Source organism: Plectropomus leopardus, chromosome 7, assembly GCF_008729295.1.
Source record: "Plectropomus leopardus isolate mb chromosome 7, YSFRI_Pleo_2.0, whole genome shotgun sequence".
NCBI classification, from domain to species: domain Eukaryota; kingdom Metazoa; phylum Chordata; class Actinopteri; order Perciformes; family Serranidae; genus Plectropomus; species Plectropomus leopardus.
Genome location: NC_056469.1, coordinates 18,510,826 through 18,533,726, shown reverse-complemented (window position 1 = coordinate 18,533,726; position 22,901 = coordinate 18,510,826). Strand labels below are relative to the sequence as shown.

At 39.2% G+C, this 22,901-nt stretch overlaps 3 protein-coding genes across 4 annotated transcripts; 1 reads left to right on the top strand and 2 right to left on the bottom strand.

Annotated features, from left to right (window-relative positions):
- Positions 1 to 2,589: 2,589 nt before the first annotated feature.
- On the bottom strand, positions 2,590 to 7,524 carry zdhhc11 (zinc finger DHHC-type containing 11). 2 transcript variants are annotated; one of them, XM_042490144.1, is made up of 11 exons: positions 7,342 to 7,524; positions 5,829 to 6,047; positions 5,194 to 5,372; positions 4,706 to 4,807; positions 4,469 to 4,593; positions 4,202 to 4,357; positions 3,997 to 4,109; positions 3,862 to 3,911; positions 3,713 to 3,776; positions 3,548 to 3,626; positions 2,590 to 3,369 (listed from the first exon to the last, which is right to left on the bottom strand). In XM_042490144.1, the coding sequence occupies exons 2-11, from the start codon at positions 6,045 to 6,047 to the stop codon at positions 3,224 to 3,226; spliced, it is 1,233 nt and encodes a 410-aa protein (XP_042346078.1). In that variant the 5' UTR covers positions 7,342 to 7,524; the 3' UTR covers positions 2,590 to 3,223. The 2 variants fall into 2 exon arrangements, with proteins under 2 accessions (XP_042346078.1, XP_042346077.1); XM_042490143.1 differs by lacking the exon at positions 7,342 to 7,524 and adding an exon at positions 7,073 to 7,330.
- A 370-nt stretch (positions 7,525 to 7,894) lies between these two features.
- On the bottom strand, positions 7,895 to 13,946 carry brd9 (bromodomain containing 9). The gene is made up of 17 exons (XM_042490382.1): positions 13,809 to 13,946; positions 12,930 to 13,150; positions 12,724 to 12,849; positions 12,492 to 12,630; positions 12,331 to 12,388; positions 11,681 to 11,825; positions 11,442 to 11,552; positions 10,576 to 10,763; positions 10,282 to 10,414; positions 10,037 to 10,112; positions 9,845 to 9,940; positions 9,579 to 9,711; positions 9,369 to 9,480; positions 9,188 to 9,244; positions 9,004 to 9,109; positions 8,428 to 8,598; positions 7,895 to 8,182 (listed from the first exon to the last, which is right to left on the bottom strand). Exons 1-17 carry the CDS (start codon positions 13,855 to 13,857, stop codon positions 8,082 to 8,084), a joined length of 2,022 nt encoding a protein of 673 aa, XP_042346316.1. The 5' UTR covers positions 13,858 to 13,946; the 3' UTR covers positions 7,895 to 8,081.
- A 43-nt stretch (positions 13,947 to 13,989) lies between these two features.
- Positions 13,990 to 21,422, top strand: trip13 (thyroid hormone receptor interactor 13). Its single transcript, XM_042490383.1, has 14 exons — positions 13,990 to 14,107; positions 14,276 to 14,359; positions 15,832 to 15,991; positions 16,092 to 16,218; positions 17,717 to 17,772; positions 17,870 to 17,960; positions 18,068 to 18,140; positions 18,227 to 18,290; positions 18,379 to 18,465; positions 18,731 to 18,837; positions 18,991 to 19,144; positions 20,211 to 20,323; positions 20,416 to 20,485; positions 20,565 to 21,422. The coding sequence occupies exons 2-14, from the start codon at positions 14,286 to 14,288 to the stop codon at positions 20,658 to 20,660; spliced, it is 1,272 nt and encodes a 423-aa protein (XP_042346317.1). The 5' UTR covers positions 13,990 to 14,107; positions 14,276 to 14,285; the 3' UTR covers positions 20,661 to 21,422.
- The last annotated feature ends 1,479 nt before the right edge of the window (positions 21,423 to 22,901 follow it).

Here is a 22,901-nt window from a genome sequence, read left to right as displayed (position 1 = left end):
AAGGGGCCAGTGGTCACATACAGTAGTAATAAACAATATTTGGTACTGAGTGCACCCTGACCCTGACTCTTGTCCAGGCACAGGATGTCTTAGTGGTCTGGTGGAGCTGATCTTTGGGCAGTGGTACTCAACCTACGGCCTAGGCCCCTAAAAGGGTGCTGGGTGGCCTTGCAACCATTTTCTAATTCACTATAAAAATAAAGTGATTCACAACACTCGGACTTTTAGTATACATATGGTGCCAGAGTGCATGAACAGCATCGGAAATGTCCTAGAGCATCCTTAAATCCTATAAATGTCCTTAAATCCTGGGAAAATCCTGCTGCAACTGGCCCCTGGCCTCCTGTCATTTTGCAAAAGTGGCCCCCAAGCAAAGCATGTTGAGTACCCTTGCTTAAGGGCCTACACTTGATATCATGATGAGAAATTCTCAGTTGGCAAAAAGGATGCTTATCTTCCCAAGACTGCCCTCTGAACCTCACTCGTCTGATGTCCAGTGCACTCATGCATTACATAACCAGCAGCATCCTAATGGCTGGACATGGATGGACATTATGTAACCTCTAGCCTCCCCTATGGTTTATGGAGTAATACAAAGCCCTCTCAACACAAAGACAGGGGTAAGTGGCAAAAACCTGCATGCCGGAGAACAAGAGAAAGGGCTCAGTTCATGATGAAAACAGCCTGGACTGAGTGAAATCATCTGATGACATAATAGTCTATCTCAAACTGCTGCAATTGCACCATCCTGTGGTTAATAGCAGCCTCTATCCTATTGAGTTTCTCAGTACTTTCATGGAAAATAATACATTTGGGTGCAAAGCATTACTGTCTTCAACCAACTTGTTTAGTTGTGTCATTATAACATAGATTATCACTTTCATATAACTAGGCCTGCTAGAAATGTCACTGTTTAAAGATTCACGCTTTTGGTGTTGATTACGGGCATTTTTTAGCTTTAAACACGATGAATGATATATAGGCTAGTAAAGATTTTTTTCCCCCTTTATTTCAACACTTTTCCTCATTTTTGTCTCACTTCTTTAACCTCACCTACTTTCCTCAGCACTGATTGGTTCCTTTCACTCTTTGTTCACTGCTCATTAACCTGATTGAGTTCACCTGTTTACTCCCTATTTAACCCCTGCACACCCTTTCACTCACTCTTTTTTTTAACATCACATGGGGTGGTAGTGCTCATAAAGCAGTTTCATTTAGTTATTCTCTTTCTCTTTATTTTATACTGTGCATGATTAGTTTAACAGAGAACATTATTTTTCCCTTAGGAGCCATTAGTTTGATTTTGACTAAGTTCTAAATATTAGAGTGGCATCCATCAAGGTATGCCACATAACAGGCAGTCCCCTCAAACAACAGACTGTGGAAGAAAGAAAATTAAATTCTGTAATTTCCGCTCTAACTGTTCCCTTTTCCACATGTACATCATCCTCTAGCCTTCTAGTGATGAAAATATGACAGCCTACTACTGAACAAACAAGAATACAGACAACACTTGAACTGGCTTATACATTAAATGTCGAATTCCTGAAAAAAAGTTGCTGCATACAAAAGAATTTGGTGTGAATAACACAAATGCCAATGACAGCAACTGTCTGAAGTGGTCTGTCATAAAATGAAAAAATAAACATTGCATGTCCTACCTCATCGTTGAATATGCAATACCAGCAGCGGGTCAATTCTCTTTGCTATGCCACCAGCAATCAGGTCACTATCCAGGGCCATCACATCCTGCTCAGTAACTGCAAGTATAACGCCTCCAGGTGCTGATGAGTTAAAGTACTTTAGAGTTAAACCTTGAAGAGTAGAGTGGCTGCATTCACAAGCTGTGACTGGAAACAATCTGTGGACAATTCCTCTGCACCATCTCCAGCTCGTCTTTATTTCTCTCAGGTCTATCTTTTATACTCCTGGTTGTGCATTCTTCAAATCCTAAACTGTTGAACCAGTTCTGCTGACCAATAACACTTGTGATCTTTATCTTTAATTTTGCCATGTATCCCTCTGTTGTCAAATTACTCAGATATGTGTGTTCAAGTTACGTGGTCTTCTCCCAAGCCATTTTCAGTAGCACAATGATCTTTCTTTTGGATTATGGAACACATCTGCAACACCTGATAATTTTTTGCTAGATAATTTTTTGCTATTCCTCTGTGGATGTAACCATGCAATTAACAGGATATCCATTTAACTCGACTGATACATTTTGAGGTGGTGAATACTTCCCTAAATTGAGTGTTTTGCATTGATGTGTCCAGTGGTGCCTTTTTTTCCTCTGGTATGGTTAAAATAGAGAGAAATACATAAACAGACAGGGCTTTATCTGCATTCTCATCTTCAAAGACCCTCTGCAATGCTCTGTCTCTAACCCAACATGAGTCTTAGCTATAGATAAAGCTGTCCCTGATGAATGAATGTTCATATGTTGCTGGCAAATCCAACCAGTCAATGTCTACTGTATTCAGCTTAGAATATAAAGTTGTAGAAGTTAGAGGTGGTGGGAGTTTGGCTGTCTATAGTGCCACTGTGTGGGCCAGTAGGCTAAAGAAAACAATGCAGCAAACATGAAAATGTAAATTAACATTCTTTACTATCAAATCCAGTTAAAACAGTCGCTGAACACTGTCAGCTTTGTGAAATCAACAGTTAATAAAACAGCAATAGAGAGCTGAAGTGCTGTGCCCTTTTCAGGCTAGTACCAGCTTCACTACTAAGTTAGTCAATGTATTTTACCATATAAGGCTCTCATTTTAGCCAACAGATAAAGTGACAAGATGTATGATGATGATCCATTTGGCTTAGAATATAAATAGTAAACTCCAGTATCACGTTTAAGCCTTTGATGAGGATGCCAAAATCCACCAATCTGACTCACGCTAGTGGAACAGAGGCTAAACTGGAAGTGGAGCTGCTGGACTTTGGCCCTCTGTACAAGTCAGTGAGATAAAACAATGCTTTAAATAATTCATCTGTCGTCATAAAAACACCAGTCCAGATAAAAAGGAACAAAATACGACAAGTCCACATCAGACTGCATACAAAATATCCACTGGATGAAAAAAAAGTTCCATGATGCGTATCAAACTGTCCTTTGTCCTCATCAGCAATGCTCCATGGTTGTGTGGCTCAGTTTCATGAAGCATATCGTCATAATAAATCATTCCTCGGAGCAGCATATCCTGATGCACAACCATGCAGACTTCAGTTACTGCTCAGTATCGTGTGGAGTCATAACAGAGCTACCGAGAGGGTCCTGCATTCCTGGAACACGGGGAGCAGACTTCACATCAGCGCTCTGAGCCTCTTCAGTGTCAGGCTTCCAGCTTTTGGTGTTGCTCATAGACATTTCCCCTTTCAGACACAGGAAACAAAAAGAGATACGTTTTATGCACAAACTGCATGGACTACTGTTCTTTGGTACTCCATACTAAGAAAAATTGACTGACAACAGTCCAAATCTTTGTGTAATGAAGCCGTATGCACATTCATTCATTCAATTCCAGGTCATTTACATACTTTAAATACTTACTTGCTGTGTTCTCTTTGGGATTTTCTGTGCCATAATGGAAACTATTCTCCTTTTCTGCTGACTTCTTAAAGTTTTCCAACTGGACCAAAAACAGATTTTAATGCAGTATTACCCATTTGATATGTGTAAATTCATTCAAAAGGAAATGATAGTTGACATGCTTACCTCAGTGCATATGGACTCCGAAAATCGGCTTGTGAGTGGGCCTCTATCATCAAATTTGCAGGTGCTGCAGTGAAACCAGACCGGAATTAATTATCTGCAATATCACATTTAATAATAGTCTATCGAGAAACGTAAGCAATTTGTTTTACCCTGCACTCTGCGATAATGCTGGCTCACAGTCAATTGAGCTCTCTTGATTCTTTATAAAGGAAAAAAAAACAACATTTTTACACATTTCAGAATGAACAAGTGTGTGACAGTGAGAGGCAAAGGACAGATCTCACCTGTGTGGTCTTGCAGCTGACTTTTGCATCTTGTGGATTCCCTGCCTCAACGTTTCTGGCTTCTTTTTGGCGCTGGCGTTTTATGTAATCATATGTGCTTATGCCTTTATAAACTGTGAAGCCAAGTGCAGAGTGGTGAGGATAAATGACTGAATGAAGAAAAAAAGAGTCCCATAGAATGTCTGTTTTGAAGATTGTGACTCACAGAGGTAGAAGTGGAAGCCAAGCAGATGGCCAAGCAGCAGCAGGCAGGTGATGCTCAGCATGGCTGTTATAAAGGCTAATATAAGGAGACCAGCTGAACTAGTCTTAATAGGTGCTAAGGGTAAAAATACCAGCCAGGTACCATTCCCCAGCATACCTACAGAAAGAAGGAACAAAACAACAACAAACATACAGCCTTTAATAATGCAGTTAACATAAATTATTATCACAGCAGTTTTTAAGAAATTTCAATATTATGGCGACTCACTGTCAAACTGTGGAGCGGTCCGCAGGCTGTTTGGATCCAGGTAATGCTGAATAAATATGAACAAGATAACAACAACAAGCAGGAAGACACCTAGTGTAGCAGAGAGGAGTGCCACAAAGAAGCACCTAAAGGCAACACACAAAACCTGATGTCAATTTGAAAGCATTCCAAGTTTTTTTTTCGAACATCAGCCATGAAATCATATAGAGAAAGCACACTAGTTCATCCAAAACTTACCCATAGTTTCTGCCACCCACACAGGTGTTCAGCCATTTACAGTGGTGATCGAAGTCTTCCACACACTTGTTGCACACACTACAGTGTTTTACTTTGGGGCCGCTACATGAAAGATTGATTATGTTAAATGTCACCAAACACAATATTTTCATGACAGACGAATGATATCTCTATTGACTTAAAGGAACAGTTCACCCAAAAATTGCATTATCTTGAGTAACCGGGTCATGATTTCTGGAGAGAAACATTGCTGTTGAGTTTTCCAAATGTATACTTTGGTGTATACAAGCCAAGTGCCATCTCGTTCCATTACATTTCATAGAAGGCTGATTGCTCTACGGAAAATATTTACAACATTGCAATTTACACCAAAATCTAGATTGATCAGTAGCACTACAGGTAAGAGTTTAAATATGTTATATGGTTTTGGGGTGAGCTGTCCCTTTAACCAGCAAAATGACATTAGAGACTATTGCTTTGATACGTACACCTTGACATCACACAGATAACAGTGTAGGTTCTGGATGACATGTGGTTGCTTCTTCCGGTCAAAAAGCGGCATTGGACTGGAATAGCTCGGTTTGGCCCTCACACTGACATCTGCCGGGTCTATAGTCATAGCAGCAATATGGGTAAAAAAGTGTACAATAAATGTTATACCCGTCAGCTGTTCACAACAAGAGTCAAAGAAAATAGCAAAAGTATGGGAAAAATACAGCAATATGTGATAATATAGTGCAGAATAGTAATCAACAAGAAAATGCACACTGTTGCATTTTGGATCCTTTGAGTGAAGAAATCAACTGTTCTTATAGCTGAGCAAAGCTTCAGCTAAATGAACCAGTGTTGACATCATGCAGCATTCAACATGTGACAAAAACACCACTGATTATGTCTTTTGGGCTTACTAGAGACCACAGAAACAGAGACAGAGTCACGTCTGGTGTGACTGGAGCCCATACAGACAGCCCACACAAGAGCATCCTTGTCTTATCCAGCAGCCCAAACAAAACCGTAGCAGAGACTAATGTTTGCTCCATATTCAAATCTGAAAAGACCAATTGCTGCACACTTAACAGTCAGTTACAAAGACGGCAAGGTTTCAGCTGTGTGTTAAGGATACGGCATAGACCACATAGCTCCATGGCAGAGGCAGAAGAGGGATGTAGATGCCAAAGCTGACTATGGCGAGGTAGCTGTACACCAGCCAGCCAATCACTTGGAAAGCCTGCGGGGGCCACGACCATCCGTTCATCCTGGGAGGCTTGGAGGGGACCAGCTCATTTCTACTGCTGCCCTGCATGGGAGCTGTCCTTCTTAGCCTTTGACTCAAGCAGTTCATCTAGACAGCACATGAGTTAAATAAACACTGTCAGTCTAGAAAGTTTCCACTAGGCACCTTGAAACATCCATCCACACATTACACACACGCACACGCACGCACACGCACACACACACACACACACACTACACGCAAGTCTAGCTCTAGCAGAGCGTTGCTGCATTTGCTAGGGAAATGAGTTAGAAAAATAAGCTGAGCATAATGATAGTGACTATTCAGCCATTATGGACTCTCAGTACACAAGTTTAAGCTTGGTACACATAATACACTGGCGACGAAAACAACCTCATTGGTATAAACAGGGTAAACAAATCATAACCACAATTTAATAGAAGCACCACATAAAGCCCACAAAATGACCATAAAGTTGAATCAACAACTTTCTCAACTGTTTCAGCAAAACCTGAACATTACATTAATTTTAGACAAATTACTTTAATAAACTGGCTGTGTATTATGTGATAGAGGCAGTAGAAAGCGCCTTATCCACTGCATGTTAATAACAAGGAGGATATTGTGACATAGCCTACAGAAAACAGCTGATCCACAGTAAAAGTGCTACATCCTTTTCTCCGTAAAAGGCCTTGTAAGATCACAGGTTTTGCTCCTGGCCTAAAGCATGACACAACACTAACCTAACCAAAGTTAAACAACATTAGCCAAAAATCTGAAAAGAAACAACAATTTGTGGGCTTTTAAACAATGAATAATGCTTTTTGTACCTCACTGCATTAGGCCAGTGACTGCATTTAATGCTAGAAGTAGCAGCTAATAAGCTTTCTGGCTGTTTTTCTTCCTTATGGTTTGTTTTGTTGTCTTTAATTTGCTTAAAAACTAAAGATACTAGCGTTAGTTAACCAAGTTAAAGGTTCCCTGCTTTAATTTGATCTCCACCCGCATTTTGTGTCAAATTCACAATTAAAGTAACATTTTTTACGTCTTAAAATAAGCAATAAAGTAATGACATTAATAATCTATAGAATACTATGTCTGTGTGAAGTTTTAATCCATGAAAAATGACTTACTTTTGCCGTTGAAAGAAAACGACCATGAGATTACAACATTCTGCTCCTGTTCAAATAAAGACGGAGATTTCCAACGCTTGACATCCTATGATTGCTTTATCAGCCTAGCAGGTGTCCCAATAAATAAAATTCACATCATGAACAAGACATATCTTCTGGACAAAGCGAATCGATTAAAAAAGACACTCGGTAACGTGGATAAAATGCCACACCGTCCTCGTTATTGTGTCCCTGAAGGACGTGAATCAGAAGTTGAAGAATCAACTCACTCAGCAGGTCGGAGCGGCGCTATGGAAACTGTCCTGCTGCGCATGCGCACTGCAGCACTCTTCAAGATACCCATATTTATTGTGTCCCTTCATTGACTGGATACGTGCGCACTTATCTTGTTCAGTCTTCTCAGTTCTTATTCATACTTTAAGACCTTGGAGAATATAACCCCCTCAACATAGTTACGGCTCTTTCTCCCATAAGAGCAAAAGGGAACTGATATGACACTTCTGCTTTCAAAATAAAGCCAAACTCTTTCATGGCTCACTTACATCTCAAGTTTCTCATGTAACTTTACACGGAATGTAAATGATAAATAAATATTGCTTTGGTTTCACTTCCCTATTTTGTCTTCTCATACTGAGATATCGTACAAAAGCAAATGTTGCTCAATTTAAGGATGGAGGTATACTGCTTTGAAATCTGACTCTGCAGCCTCACAACCTCTAAAATATCTGTCGCATAAAATCCGTCTTCCCAGGCTTAAGACTTTTTAAGGACTCACAGGACCCCTGGATAATAGTTTCTAATTGAACCAAACAGAAATATAAATACAGGTACAAGCATTTATTTTCAAAGTGTTGCACTCATACAAAACCATAAGATTACACTACACAGTCTGTACAATCAGTCTTTAAAACAGATCAGAGGCTCCTGCTTTTTCCACAGTGTTGAAACAGTCCAAGACTGAGCACCCAGTACTGTTTACACCAGGATAATAAAACGGCAGTGTGCGTGGTCAGCTGTTGGCTGTGCTCTCTGGCTCTGGAGATTGCAGGAACTCGTAGGGATCATGGACCATTTCAGACTGGTCTCCGACACCCAGGTGTGGTGGGCTCCCTACAGATAAAAGAAAATGTGGTTATTGTTGCAGTGGTGTCGTCGTTTAACGGAGAGTGATGAAACTATTGCAGAAACGTGGAAGTGGAACATAAAATTTGATATCTGCCTAGAAGTTAAGCAACATAGTATTACAGCTTTTAAGCAAACTAATGGAAATAATATGATGTAAGCGATGATGAAAAGCATTACCAGTGCTCCTTTTTGAGCACTTTGTTTTTGAATCTGACCCCTACTACAGATACCTAAGTGGTGCTGGTCCCTCTCTGACGCATTGGAGAGGGAGGACAGGTTGGATGAGGGTCTGGAGCCAACTCTGTCCACCTGAGCCTCCTGGAACTCCTGCAGGAGTTTGTCTGCATCGTCAAAGTGCTGCTGGCCCTCCTCGTTGCCTGGCTCTTTTTTCACTGTTTTACCTGATAAAAGAAAGAGGAAAGGTAAAATCATTGTAGGACATTAAAAGGGTCAAGAAAAAAAGGCACTGCTACAAGTTAAAGCAGAAAAGACAGAGTGAAGCATTGTATCAAGAAGTTCTGTAATATATTTTTCAAGTAGCTTGACCACTGTGTTTTCCAAAATGTAGTAAAACTAAAGTAAAACCTGAGTTTTAATAGGATTAAGGTGATTACATAGCTTAATGCCCTTTAACACTGCAACACCACACATCTTACTCTCTAACTGAGACTGAGGGCCTAATCCCATTGATGCAAGTTTAGCAATTCATGGACTCCTTGCTCATTTTACAACCTTAATTAGGTTATAATTGGATTATCTGTGTACACTTGAATGAATCAACTCATAGGATTGATGGGGATAATCACCTAATGAGTTCAGCACGGATATATCCAGAGACATATCAGGATAGTTCTTCATTGACATGAAGTCCAGGACGGAGCCACTCTCTCCCAGGCCAGTGCCATCTGCCATCTGAGCAAAACCAGCTTTAATCAGACAGCCAGGCAACTATTTAAATGCACCATCACTGTTTCACAAACTCCAACATACCTGCATGTCACAGATGTTAGATTTGGTTTCATCAGGTTTAAGCGTGATGTTTCTTTTCTGAAATGTAAAATAGGCAACATACACATTAAAGGCCAGAGACTATGCTGGCAGAGTTGGTCAAGGAAACCTTGAAGACTGACAGACGCGATAAAGTGATGTGTGTTAAGCATAAGTCAGATACCTGTCGGATTTGACCGACAGCTTTAGTGTGATCGCCCGCTGTCATCTTGTCCAGAAGTCTGTCAACCCAACGCTTCGTGACGCCTCCGCAGCCCTTGACAAACTCTTGTATGCTTTGGGTGAAAGTAAAAACATTACAAGTTGAAAACAGAGTCACATTTTTTTCACTAGGTCAATCTAAGTTTAACCCATTATAGAAAGGTCCTCCTACCTGAGAGCACATTGTACCCCTGTGTCGTCTCCGTATGCTGAATAGAGTGTGTCCACCTCATCGGGTAGCAGGTCTGAAAATATGGAGTTCTTCTGGAGGGTCTGAACATTGTAGGCACTGCTCAGAAACGTTACTATACAGAGCAAGAAAAAAAAAGCAAAATCATTTATAAACCATAGACTTTGTGGCAATTCTGGTAATTGTTTATAATCAGCTTTAAATGTCTAATATGAATAAAATCAAAAAAAGTGATCTTTATTCCATACCTTTGTGTCTCCTGTCATCTTTGAAACCCAAGGTTGTTAATCCAGGCAGAAGCTTATTTGACAGAGAACTCAGGTCCACTTTATGAGTCTCCTCTTCTGCAAAAAATTAAGAATAATCACACAAACATAGTGCTGGTACTGTGTAACATCAGGTTTCGAAAGACGTGTAAAAGTCACACAGTGATAACAAACCTTCTGCATCAGGATCAAGCTGGTTTACGACCGTGTATAGAAGAGAACCGTCTTGCTCTTTACGCAGGTGCCCCATCTGAAAACAAAGAACAGACAAATATCTCGTCACTACAAACTACACTCAAAGTATGAAACTCATTTAACTGTGGAACCCTTACTAACACTTTTCATTTCATGTCATAAAATATTGGTATAGCTGGTAGACACAGTATGCATAAATGAAAACAGTAAGTTAAGAGGAGAACCTTGGAGTTGGGCATATATCTGTTGATCCGATCCCGAGCTTCATCTGCAGAATGCTCAACCAGTGCCAGGACGTGCTCCTCTGCTGTACTGTCAGTCAAGCTGCAGGCGTTTCCCTCTGGTTCAAACAGGTAACTGAGAAAACAGAAGTGACACTGATCATTATACTGACAGGGTGCTAAATCACAGATCGTCAAATGCCCAGGACTTCCCTACTTGCCTTTCTGACCACATTTCATTCCTTGAATGCTCACAGAAAGTCGTATTTCATGTAGATATTCCAATTAAGAGCATACCTGATGGCTTCCTTCATGTCTTTGACTGGTTGTTTCTTGGACTTCTTAGCTGATTCTGCTGGGATGGGGACTATCTCTGGGGGAGGTAAATCAGCTGCAAGGTCTTCATCTCCCAAAATAGCTGCCTGCTGGGTGAAGTCCATGTCCTGCATGAAAGACATGCTGCGTTTCAAAGCCAACAGCCGTTCCTGTACACAGGGCAGAGGAAAAGGGAGCAACACTTAACTTCGTTTGCTTAGCAGGAAATGTAAGGATAAGAAGGGCAATGCAGTAGAAGCAGCCAGCAGAAAGTTTCTAATGATTATTACAGTAATCTTTTAACCCTGAAATAGAATTATTGATTGTCATTAGATGATGAACTTTGTACTTTTGACAAAACATTTGTGACCGACTTTTTTGTGCTGACTTTGTTTGCGTTTCTTCATCCAAATAAGTTGTATGTATGTACAGGACTGACACTGCTCAGCTGCTGGAAACTACAATATGCTGTAGTGCTTTGATTATAATTCATTATTCACTGTATATGGAGCAGTGCCATGATTTGACTCAAGATGACAACATTACTGCAGTCTGTTCTGTCTGCTGTTCAGCTTATTCAAATTCACAAATTAAAACTTAATTGTACAATTTATGAAAATACATTTTGAGGCAGAAACAAGTCCCTTGTTTATGTTTGCATGTTATAGTGATCATTTGATAGTTTGATAATAATTAATAATTTGAAGTTTTTAAGTCACAAAAATTACCTATAAAAATACACAATCAAAAGCTAAAACCACAAGACAGCTAGCATGGAGACAGTTGGTGTTACAAGGACACATCTAGTATAAAAAAGTGTTTATCCTTACATCATTAGACCTCATTACCTTGCTCATCATCTTGAATCCTGTATGCAGCAGTTTCTTGGCAGCCTTGTAATAGACAGTCTCTGGTCGGTTGTACACCATGGCATTGTCACACATCAGTTTAAAGTCTGCCTGAAGGCAAAAAAGTGTTCAAACAGGTATGAAGGCAAACTTTGTTTACACATGTTTATAATTCTCTCAAAAGAAAAACTTTTTTTTACCATGCCGTACTCCCTCTTTGTGTTAAAAAGCATCCTCACCTTGAATTCTGTAACTGTGTTGTAGTCATTGTTTCTAATCTTGTCTTTCATGGTGCTGAAGTCCATGGGATGTTTGATGATCATTGAGTAACCAGGAGCGATTGCATCTGTTACTGGAAATGAAAAGAATCCATGGGGGTCTTTCCTGGAAAGGTAAGCATGGCGTTATTCAGTACAGAACCACATGTGTTTAGACTTGTATTTTTGAGTGTGATCTTGCAGGTGTACATTATCTGTCAGGTCAATATGATCAATATGTATGGATCTTGCATGTGCTGTGATTTGAGGAACCAGACGACATCATAATGTGATCAAAAGCGATTCAATATAAACTTGTGTTTGAAAATGTAAATGTTTTATGTTTTGAGGAGTTAGATTATGCTCAGTAATATTCCACTTATTTAATGATATTTCTTGTGTGCATGAGCCTGATGGTGTTAGTGTACTAGGAAAGGTTGGGTCACCGAAAACATCAGGATTCATCCTCAGAGACTAGTATCAGTCCCACCTCAGCCCTTAGTCTTCTGGATCTTTAAGTATTGACTGTGATCTAGTCAAAACACTTAAGCAGCAGCGCTGTGGTGCTCGAAGGATACGAGGGCCGACATTAAACGTGGATGCAGTAATTACGCTAAATCAGAGTTCCTCACCTCTGCAGCTGCCTCAGAAAGTGCTCCAGCAGTTGTTGACGAGGAGTGGTTTCACTCTCTGCATTTGGCAAACAAAAATAAATACAGATATTTATGAGCACATTTACAAGTGAGTTATCGTTAAAACAATTCACATTGTCCTCGCAGACAGACATTCTTACCATGCTGTGTCCTGCATGCTCGGACCGGCCTGTCTCCTTGCTGTTCCACTTCCAACTTCACACTGGGGTGAAACTCGTCCACTTCAGGCTCCAGCTCAAGCTCTCTCTCCCTCTCTTTCTTCTTTTTCTTCTCTTCTGGCTGAAAGGAAGAAGTTGTGATGCCAGTGATTTGTTAGAAGAGTCATTACAAACGTAACAGTCATATTGTATGGCTTAAGTTAAGTTTACTTACCTCTAATGCAATACTTATAGTTTTTGTCAATGTAAAAGGTTCAACAGGCACACCAGAGCTGGCAACTGTAGAGGCTGCTGCTTCTGATTCATTCTGCTCTCGCTCTCGCTTCTTTCTCTTTTCCTCCTATAGGATGGGATGAAAGCCAATTTTTAACTCATAGAGACACAAAAACAGGTGCTATAATTTCGACTGTGTAAACAAACCTTCCGCCGTCTTCTCTCCTCATCATCCACATATTTGTCTTTATCCTTTTCAGACTTTTTCTTCTTCTTCTTCTTTTTCTCTTTGTGGCGTTCTCGCTCATAGTCTGACCTGTCATCGTAGTAGCTGGAGTCATGGCCCGAGCCAGAGAGCTCCGTCACCTCACTTCCTCCAACTTTGAGCACAAGCTTCAAGGGCTTCTCAAGAGCCTTGTCTTCATAATCTACAACCAAAACAAACAACATGAAGGTGATAGTTAAGATGGGAATTCATGGTGCAAAGTCAAAAGTTGTGGAAGTTGGAGGGGAGCATATGGAATGATGCTGACATTAGTATATTGGGAGTAACTAAGTTTTGAGTATTATTTTAGGTTGTGTATAATTTAAAAAATGTCTGTTATAGTCTCTAGCTTCTCTAGTAGTCTGAAGAAAACCTTCTGCTGTAAGTAGTTAGATCGGATTGTTTTGCATCCTGCTGTGTTGTTTTGTTGTCGGTAACTTCATAGCTCGTGTTTTTGCTTACCTGGTTATGTGGTTACTTAGACCAAACTAAATAATAATTTCATAATAATAATAATAAAAACACGAATACACAGCTCAACATTAACGTAAACACAACACAAACTTACAAAAAATATATAAGTACCAAATTAAAACGAACGGATCAAATGCTAACTCGTGTTAGAGGGATATTATATCACCAGCAGCCGAAAAGTAAAGATGAGAGATGTGCACCTCGTTGGTCGAGGTACATTTTTACAAAAACAACAATGCAAATCTGCTGTTATTTCCATTTAAGCTGGCCAGCCAAGCTAAGCTAAGCTAGTTTACATAAAGCTAGCTGAAACAAAAGGTGACAAAGACAAAAATGCACTCGGGTACCATCAACTGTTCTCCACTCCGGTTTGTGTTTCTTGTGTTTTTTCCCCATCTCTTCACGATATCAACAAATCCGAAGACTTGTGTTTATCTCAGTGATGTTGCTCCTGCTCACTGGCGTTACTCTTAGCAGAAAGAAAGCTAGCGTCAGGCGGAAGTAATACCCCGAACTTCCGGTGTCACAAATCAGCGCGCTGAATTCGAGTCGGCTCTCTGACAGTACGGCGGACCGTCGATAGTTTCTTCAGCACCGCAGCTTTGGTCGAAACAAGTAATCATATTGACAACGTTTATGGTTTCAGGTATGCTCTCTGTTTTAATGATGTTGCAAACTGTTTCGCTTTACTATTTGAGGGACGTTAGTGTTAGCCAGCTATGTTAGCTAGCTACAACTTAACGTCCTTAGCTAACGTCAACAAAATGGAAAATGCTGCTTTTAAAGCTCTTCGTTGTTGCTCTTATGTCCACAGGTTCACAGGGATGGACGGTGACAGAATGGAGGTGGAAAACCACAAACGAAACATAAATGTGGAGGTCCATGTTAAATCTCACAGGTGGGTTTTTTTTTGTAAAAACAGGTCAGTGAATACGTGTATGGAGTCCATATTCAACCACAGAACCTACACCGAACACAGAAAAGACGAGGGCCGACAGATTATCAGTCTGGCCGATTGTCGGAGCCGATATTTGGCATTCTGCCGATTATCTTTATCTGTGTTTTATTATAATCACAGGTAACATTAATTATTGTAAAAGTGTGCGTCTGTTAATACCAGGAAAGGCAGTCTGCAGTTCGTGCAAATAAAGTACCAGCATGGGAGGGACTTTTAAAATCTCTTTGTAAAATCTCAGGGAGATATTTTTATTTATCTATTTTTTATTTAAATTTCCACTAGACTTTGTAAAAAAAAAAGGTTGCTGGGAACTTGTTGTATACGATGTTTAAAGTTTCCGTTTTGAATAAAGATTTGCTAAAGGCATTTAAACAAAGTTTTGTGTTGGAGTTTGTGATATTCCAAAGTCTAAATTTCGACAGAAATAATTTCATAGTTTTTGTAAATGCATATCGGTTCCAAATATTAGTTATCTGTCTCATCAAGTACTAATAATCATTATCGGTATCATTAACCCCTAGCAAAGACACACACACACACGCTCGAATACTGCTTACCTGAACATAACCTTCAGGAGAGTATGCCATGATAGATTGTGTTTTGAGGCATTTGTGTCATCCTACCATTAAACAACTGAGCTAAGGTCGTATTTCCAAACATTTGAATCAAATTTATTTCATATGATAGGGACGATGCAATTTAACATAGTTCCAATACAGAATATGAGACTGATGCACAAAGAGGGTGTAGCTGTTGCAAATTTTTAACTCTTGTCCCTAGTTGGGTTTTTACATGTAGACCTGGCGTTATTAAAATGTTGAATTTCAAACATCATGGTACACTGTAAACATGGAGGGCACAATAAAATACATATACCATGATACTAATACTACAATGCACATGCTATAGTACATATACCACAATACATACATAGAAACATATACAACAATACACATATTGCAGTAGACATACCACAATACACCAAGAGATTTAATACTCTTTGGACATTTTCAGCGACATTAGGTAAGATTGTGTACAGCTCTGGTTTGCTTTTAACCAGCACTCAACCTTTGTTATGAAGGATTTTAAGCCAGGACTCAGTTTGATTTCAGTTGCTAATGTGTTGACAGCCCTTTGTAGAAAAAGCTAATTGCCCAAATTTAGATTTACGATATGGTATTTTACAATTGCCACTCATGCTGCTCCTAGTTATTCTGTTACTGTCTTTGTCTTTGAATAAATCTGAAAAAGAGGCAAGCTTGCATACATACAGAAATGCATGGAATGACTTAATTCTAGAAACCAATATGCATATTGATATTTGTATGGGCAAATAATCAGTTATTATCCTAATGATAAGCAAATTAGCTTAATGGCATTGTATTTTTTCCCCACTCTTTCTGACATTTCAGCACAGCTAAACTGGCTGAGGTGAGGACACATGTTCTGTCTCTACTGAGTCGCCACAGCATGGTTTTTGGAAACTACAGATGGACCGAGTTTGATGAAGACTTTTTGCAGAAACATGTGGAATCTGTGGCTATAGTTGATATTGAGGAATTGGCAACACAGGTCTGTTATTTTGGGTTTCTTTCCCCATCATATATATCTTATATGCTATTGTTTGCTATTGTTTATCTGTTCTTTCTTCATTAACTTTTTTCCCCCTCAGCCCCTTGATTTGAAGAGCTGCTCTGTCTCCGTTCACATCTTCACTCTGAATGAGGATGGACCCAGCATGCTCAGTCTGGAGGACGATGAGGAGCTTTCAGCAGCCAATCACTGGTTGCTGCCAGCAGGTAACACTGTGGAGGACAGCATGGTGAAATTCTTGCTTTCTTAGTTTGATTTCTTTCCAGCTGAAGTTGGACAGCCAGGGAAAACTTAACACAGGAAGAATTATTGTTATTGATGTTATTCAGTATGTCTTAATGTGAAACTTGACCCAAAATGTCCTCAAAACACAAATTTCATGGCAAAAAGGGACTCAAGTACATTGACTCACACTACCTGAATACTTTGATGACTGTTAAAAGTTTGTAGTTTTTCATGGAAAACAGATGCTGTTGTAAGATTAGATTCATGCATTCATGCTATGCATCTGTATGCTTATCAGTATGATATGATATGACTGTTTGGAGCAAATCAAGATCGTATGAATTAAAGCCCTGATATTGGATTATTTTTAAGTTAAATATACAGATACTGAGGAGAATCTGATAACGATAAATCGGCTGAAAGCATTTTTTTCTTCACATACAAACAATATTCATTCAGAGGCAGTTCAGTTCAATTTTAATTCAATCCTTTACTCCAGGCTCAGGGCCCATACAAAAAAGACAAAACACCACATACAATAGAAACATACACAAACACAGTATAAAAACATGGTATAGAAAGAAATAAATCAACATAAAAATAATATCTTACAAAGAGACAACTTTACCAGTGTCTCCACAGCTGGGAGTGGCAGCGTGTAGTGCTGTACCTTATGTCAGATAGAACTAGTATTGTTTCCTTCTCACAGTCATTAAGCCAGCAGATACATTTATACGGCTTGGATGGTACTGACTCGTGCAGCAACAAACATTTCACTTGCACTACACCACCGAGGTCTCTCGAGTAATATTTTCATGGCATCATTAGAAGCTACCTGCAACTTCTGTAAACTTGCCTTTTTGTACCTTGATCACCAGCGAGCTATATAAAGCGGTGTGCAATATGCTCTGAACAAAGACTTTGTTCTTTTGAGCGTGTTTCATCTGGCAGAAATCAAAAACGACAAAGAAAATAACCCCCAAGAATTTATTTTGGTATTTATTTTAAAACTACATATATAATATTTTGTTTAAGATAATTTTAAAATGAAAAATCTATAGTAATAGTAAATACTGTTTTCCAGACATTTTTCCTCCTATTTTTTAAATAATTTTTCTAACCACCCTCTTTTGAGGTCATTTTGTTGTCACCCTTTATTAATTTCTTGAAATTTGTGGGACATTTCTTGCCAAGTTGTTCGTTGCCTTTTTTTTCCCCGTTTTTGGTTTTTTTTTTTTTTTTTTCAAATAAATCATACCACTTTGCTCGGGTTTCAAAGGGTTCAATAGCTTGTAAAAGGTGTCTGAACGCAGCACAGAAAACTGATGTCAGTTCAGGTTTCAATGGGTTAATGTAACAGTGATAAATAAATCATATTTTCAGTTTCATTGTTTTAATTTGCACTTTCCATTAGATTTGGCTTGTTACAATCCAGTCTTTGCTCAATGTTCCCCTAAAATGATGATCTCTATTTAACAGCTGAGTTCCATGGGATTTGGGAGAGTCTGGTATATGAGAGCGGAGTCAAAACTCAGGTAAGAAAAAAAAAATGATTGAGAGATAAATGAAAATGATTACATAGCCTTTTCACTTCTAACTGCTAAAATCCACACTGTTTTCATTTCCCTCCAGCTTTTGGATTACGTCACGACAACAATTTACTTCTCAGATAAAAATGTCGACAGCAACCTGATTTCATGGAACCGTGTTGTTCTGCTTCACGGTAAGTAATTAATGAAGAATAATAGTCTTTTATAATTAGTTGAGGTCGTGTGAGGGAGGATATGCGTAATATAACTGATTTATCACTTTGTGCATTCCCACATTCAGGACCCCCGGGCACAGGGAAAACGTCACTCTGCAAAGCTCTCGCCCAGAAGCTGTCAATCAGACTGTCGAGTCGGTAAGACAATCCTCATTTGTGTGAAACCGCTTCAGCAGCAGCTCCACCTGCTCTTTTCATTTTAAAGTACACTCCTCTCCCTGCAGGTATTCTTATGGGCAATTTGTCGAGATAAACAGCCACAGCTTGTTCTCAAAGTGGTTCTCAGAGGTACAGCTGGCTCCTTTTTGCGTTACTTTGTTTAACTGGAGGATGATTTAGAGCTGGTGTAAGTTTTCATCATGCCTTTTTGTTACAGAGCGGTAAGCTGGTCACGAAGATGTTTCAAAAGATCCAACAACTGATTGACGACAAAGATGCTCTTGTGTTTGTTCTGATTGATGAGGTAAAAATCAGCTTATTGGAAAAGAGGAAAACAGGAGCGTCCTTGCTGTAACAAAGGCTGCTCCTTTTGTTTTTGTTTTTCTGTGTGTGTGTGTGTGTGTGTGTGTGTTGAATATATATAAACAAAGGAAGGGTGTTTCAGGGAAATATACATTATCCACTTTTTCCAAATTAGTTTTCCTAAAGTCTCATTAAAAAGGTAATTCTTTCTATTACAAAAAGCTGTTCCTTTTGTGACAATGTTTTAATGTTTTCGTGGTGGTTAGGTGGAGAGTCTGACAGCGGCGAGGAATGCCTGCCAGGCAGGGACAGAGCCCTCTGATGCCATCCGAGTGGTCAACTCGGTTCTCACTCAACTGGATCAGATCAAAAGGTCAGAAATCTAAACAGTTTATGTACTGTTTAAACCTTTATCTTATAGCATGTCACACCACAAGTTTTGCATTCTTTCCACTGGAAAATCCTTCCGTCAGGCTTTCATTTTGTCCTAATTACACAAGTTTGTTTTGACTTTTTCGTATTTTAGACATTCCAACGTAGTGATCTTGACGACCTCCAATGTGACAGAAAAGATAGACTTGGCGTTTGTGGACCGGGCTGACATCAAGCAGTACATCGGACCTCCATCAGAGAAGGGCATCTATAACATCTACCTCTCCTGCCTGGAGGAGCTGATGAAGGTGACCAAAGCAGCTTTTCTTCATTATTTTTTTTTTTTTGAGAAAAACACCTCAGTATCCGTGGATATGATGATTTTACTTGTTTATTTTGGGCATTTTATAAAAACGAGGGTCAGTATTTTAAAACAAGACAAAATAATTGTGTCCACGGGATACAAGTCTCAGTAGGTAGACTCAGTGGGTTGGCGGTTCAGTCCCTTACTTCTCCTGTCCGCATGTCTCAATGTCCTTGAGCAAGACCTTGAATCCTCCCTGTGGTTTATTATCAGCATGCTTTAAAATGGTCATAAACTGAAGCAGCAACAGCACAAAAAACTGTTCTTTTGATTTAATAGGATGAGTTGTTGAAAGGAATACTTCACCATACTTTACACTTCAAAATGACCATTTCTATTTCAATTATTCACCCTGTGCAAAGTTTTTCTTTTCATGCCTCTACAGTGAACGGAGAGTCCACAACTGGAGAAAATTCTTGATGAATTGAAGTGAAAGGGCTACGTTTAAAAAACAACAGCAACACTAAATCAAAACATCCATTTGCAAACTGTCACATGCAATATAATCCAAGTGTCATTTAGACAGTTGTATGCTCAGTACTTCCCAAACATATGCATTGTCACTAAAATCTGATTTAAAACAGCCTAATGCACGTCGGTGTAGCATGCCTGGGCACACACACGCCTTTGAACTCCGCTCAAGCAGAGTTAATACACACACACACGCCCAGGACGTGCTAGTCTAGACATAAGTGTTTGAAAATCACAATATCTTTACAAAAATGCATACATTTGAGAAGTACTGAACATAAGACTGAATAATACTGCAGAGTTTTTTGTAAACGGATGTTTTGATATAGATTTGCTGTTGTTAAATGCAGTCCCTGTTTACTTCGATTTGAGAAAATTGTTCACATTTGGATTCTCCATTCACAGTGAAGGTGTGCAAAAAAAGCTGATTCATTGTAACACGCAGTGAGTTATTGATATGCAGAAGGTCACTGTGCAAGTGAAGTATTTGAAGTAGAATTTCCTATATGCCTGTGCTTTATGATGTGTGATATGTGCAGTGCCAGATCATTTACCCTCGGCAGCAGCTGTTCACCATGTTTGAGCTTGAGACGATGGGCTTTGCAAAGAGTGAGGTGTCCGAACACAGTCTGAAACTGAGGAACATTGCTCTGTAAGTGCAGCCTTCCGTAATGCAATAGAGCCCAAATCACACCGTCTCAGCACTGCCAGAGGCTAATGTTTTGTTTTTCTTCTCATTTCCAGGAAAAGCAGAGGTTTGAGTGGAAGAGCGCTCAGGAAGTTGCCATTTCTAGCCCACGCGCTGTTTGTAAAGGTAAGTGTTTGTTTTTGTTCTACAGAGTGTGGGAGGAAAAGAGTCATATAGTCTTTTAATGCAGTTTGTTTGCCTGCAGACACCAACAGTGACTCTTGAGAGGTTTTTGGAGGCTATGGACCAAGCAGTGGATAAACAGAGAGAGGAGAAATCTAACCTGGTCAATGGTGTCTGAACTTATTACAATGCCCAAAGGCTGACACATGATTGTTCATGAGCTCTCAATACCATGCCTCGTTTGTTTGTAGTTTAGAAAACTGCAGCTCTTACGTCTTTTTTATTAAGTTCAATTAATTCATTTGGCAGCACAGTGTTGAATATATTGACAAGTAACATTGTTTTAACAAATGCTATCTACATCCTAAGTCTTTATTCAGGTAATTCTGATGGTGCTACTAACTTTAAAGTACCAAGTCAATTTCAGTATTGGCAGTTTAAGATGGGGAGTACCTAATGCTTGAATTTTCTGTGTTTACGCTGTTCTTACTTTCAAAGTGATATTTTTATGTAACATTCAGCTTTAACCTTCATTCAGCTTTGTCTGGCTCACATTTTAAAAGGGGTAGTTCACATTTTTTTCCTGCATAAATTTGCATTTACTCTCTTCAAACATTAGCTGGATTTTGTTGTCGATATCCCATTGAGATGGCAATGTGTTGTGAAGTGGTTCTATTTTTTTGGGTTCATTTCTGTCATGCATGTTGCTAGCTCACTGAGATACATCCACGGGACCCGTAGAATAAGAATAATAATGGTCATGTTTGAACTGAAAAATGTGAATTGTCCCTTAAACATGCCATGTTTTTGTACTTGTGTTGTATGTTTTAAAAAGGGATGTTCCTCGTATACCATCACGTAAAAATGTTCATTTGTCTTTGTCAGTTTTATATTTATGTTGACAGCAAATCCTCTTTAAACTCTCCAGATTCATGTGTTCGTTGCAACTTTATTTTGTACATAATATTGTAATAAACTATATAGTTTATGTTTGTGTGTGTTGAAATACTTCAGATTCATTTTGGAGATTTAAACAAGTCCTTCAGGCCACCACTTGGTGGCGCACCAATGCTGTTGTACAGATTTAAACATGGAAAGACTGATTTTACAGTATATAGTGTATTTTATGACATGCAATAATCTCAATGACGGCAGTGAGTGAAAATGCCTCACAGCAATAAAACCAGGTTGCAGTCGTCCTTGAAGCTGTCTCATGTTGCTTATCTAAATAGCTTTGCTGAGTAAAACATAAATCTTGTCAAGTATGAAACGAACATTTGCAAATCTTGAAGTAAAAAAGACCTCTTGTAGGTTTTTTCTAAGAGTGCAGTTGTGCAGTCTTTTATCGGATGTGTTCATGCATGAGGACTCAAAGTGATGTAAGGTAATACTGTCTGTGTTTTGTGAGTGGCCGCCTCCAATTAGACCAGAAAACAAAACTGTTGAAAGATGATTCAGTTATGAAATGTATCAGTCGTACACACAGTTTACACCGACAGATCAGTGGCTCCATTGTTCGTATGAACATGTTTTGCATTCTGTGAATGCTCTGCTGCTTTGCATGTCAGCTGCCGGGTTCAGACAATGTGCCCTTTGTTTGTTGTTGAGCAACAGCTTTTTCACTCCACTTCAAAGGTGGACTCTGTAGGCTGTTCCTGAATTAAAAAAGAAAGCAAATGTTGGAGTTCATCTTCATTCACACATTCATTCCTGCTCAATCTCAGTCCCACTGTCACCTCTAAAATGACCTTTCTTGGGTGTTTTGTTGAGCACATTTGACATTTCGGTGGAAGATCAAGCAAAAGATTTACACTAATCAAGACCTTCAAGGACAAATTTTTCTTAAATAATAGGTTTTACAAGAAACACGCAATGGATTTCCCCTCAAAGCGCTCATTTCATAACAACTTTTTGTGTGAATGATCTCTTTAAGGCCACTGTATCTTTTACACCTCATTGTTTGGTGCCTGCTATTTTTATACGTCAATGAAGTTTTTATGTGAGATGAATCACATGTGTAAGCTCTACTTTTCTCTAATCTGATCAATGATCACAAAGTGAAGAGAGAAAAAAGGGAGGTAGAGAAAGGGAGAGCTGTAGGAACGGGCATGGTAAATAAAACCATAATTGCTCTGTCTGGAGGCCTTTTTTTCTTTTTGACTGTAGTTGCTCCAAAACCAGGCAGCTGTTAAAAGGCAATCAAGACGCAGAAGGAAAGAAAAGTCAAAAGCCTTATTGTTACAGGGGTTTTATCACTGTTTCAAGCTGTTTGAAAATGTCAGAAAACTCCAAACAAAACAAACAGTCTGATGTTTATCCTCTCAACCGTTGTTCAGGTACATGGCTGAAAGCAATGGAATATCGCTGCATGTGCCAATGGTGATTCACATAGGGAGGGAATTAACTTACACACATACTT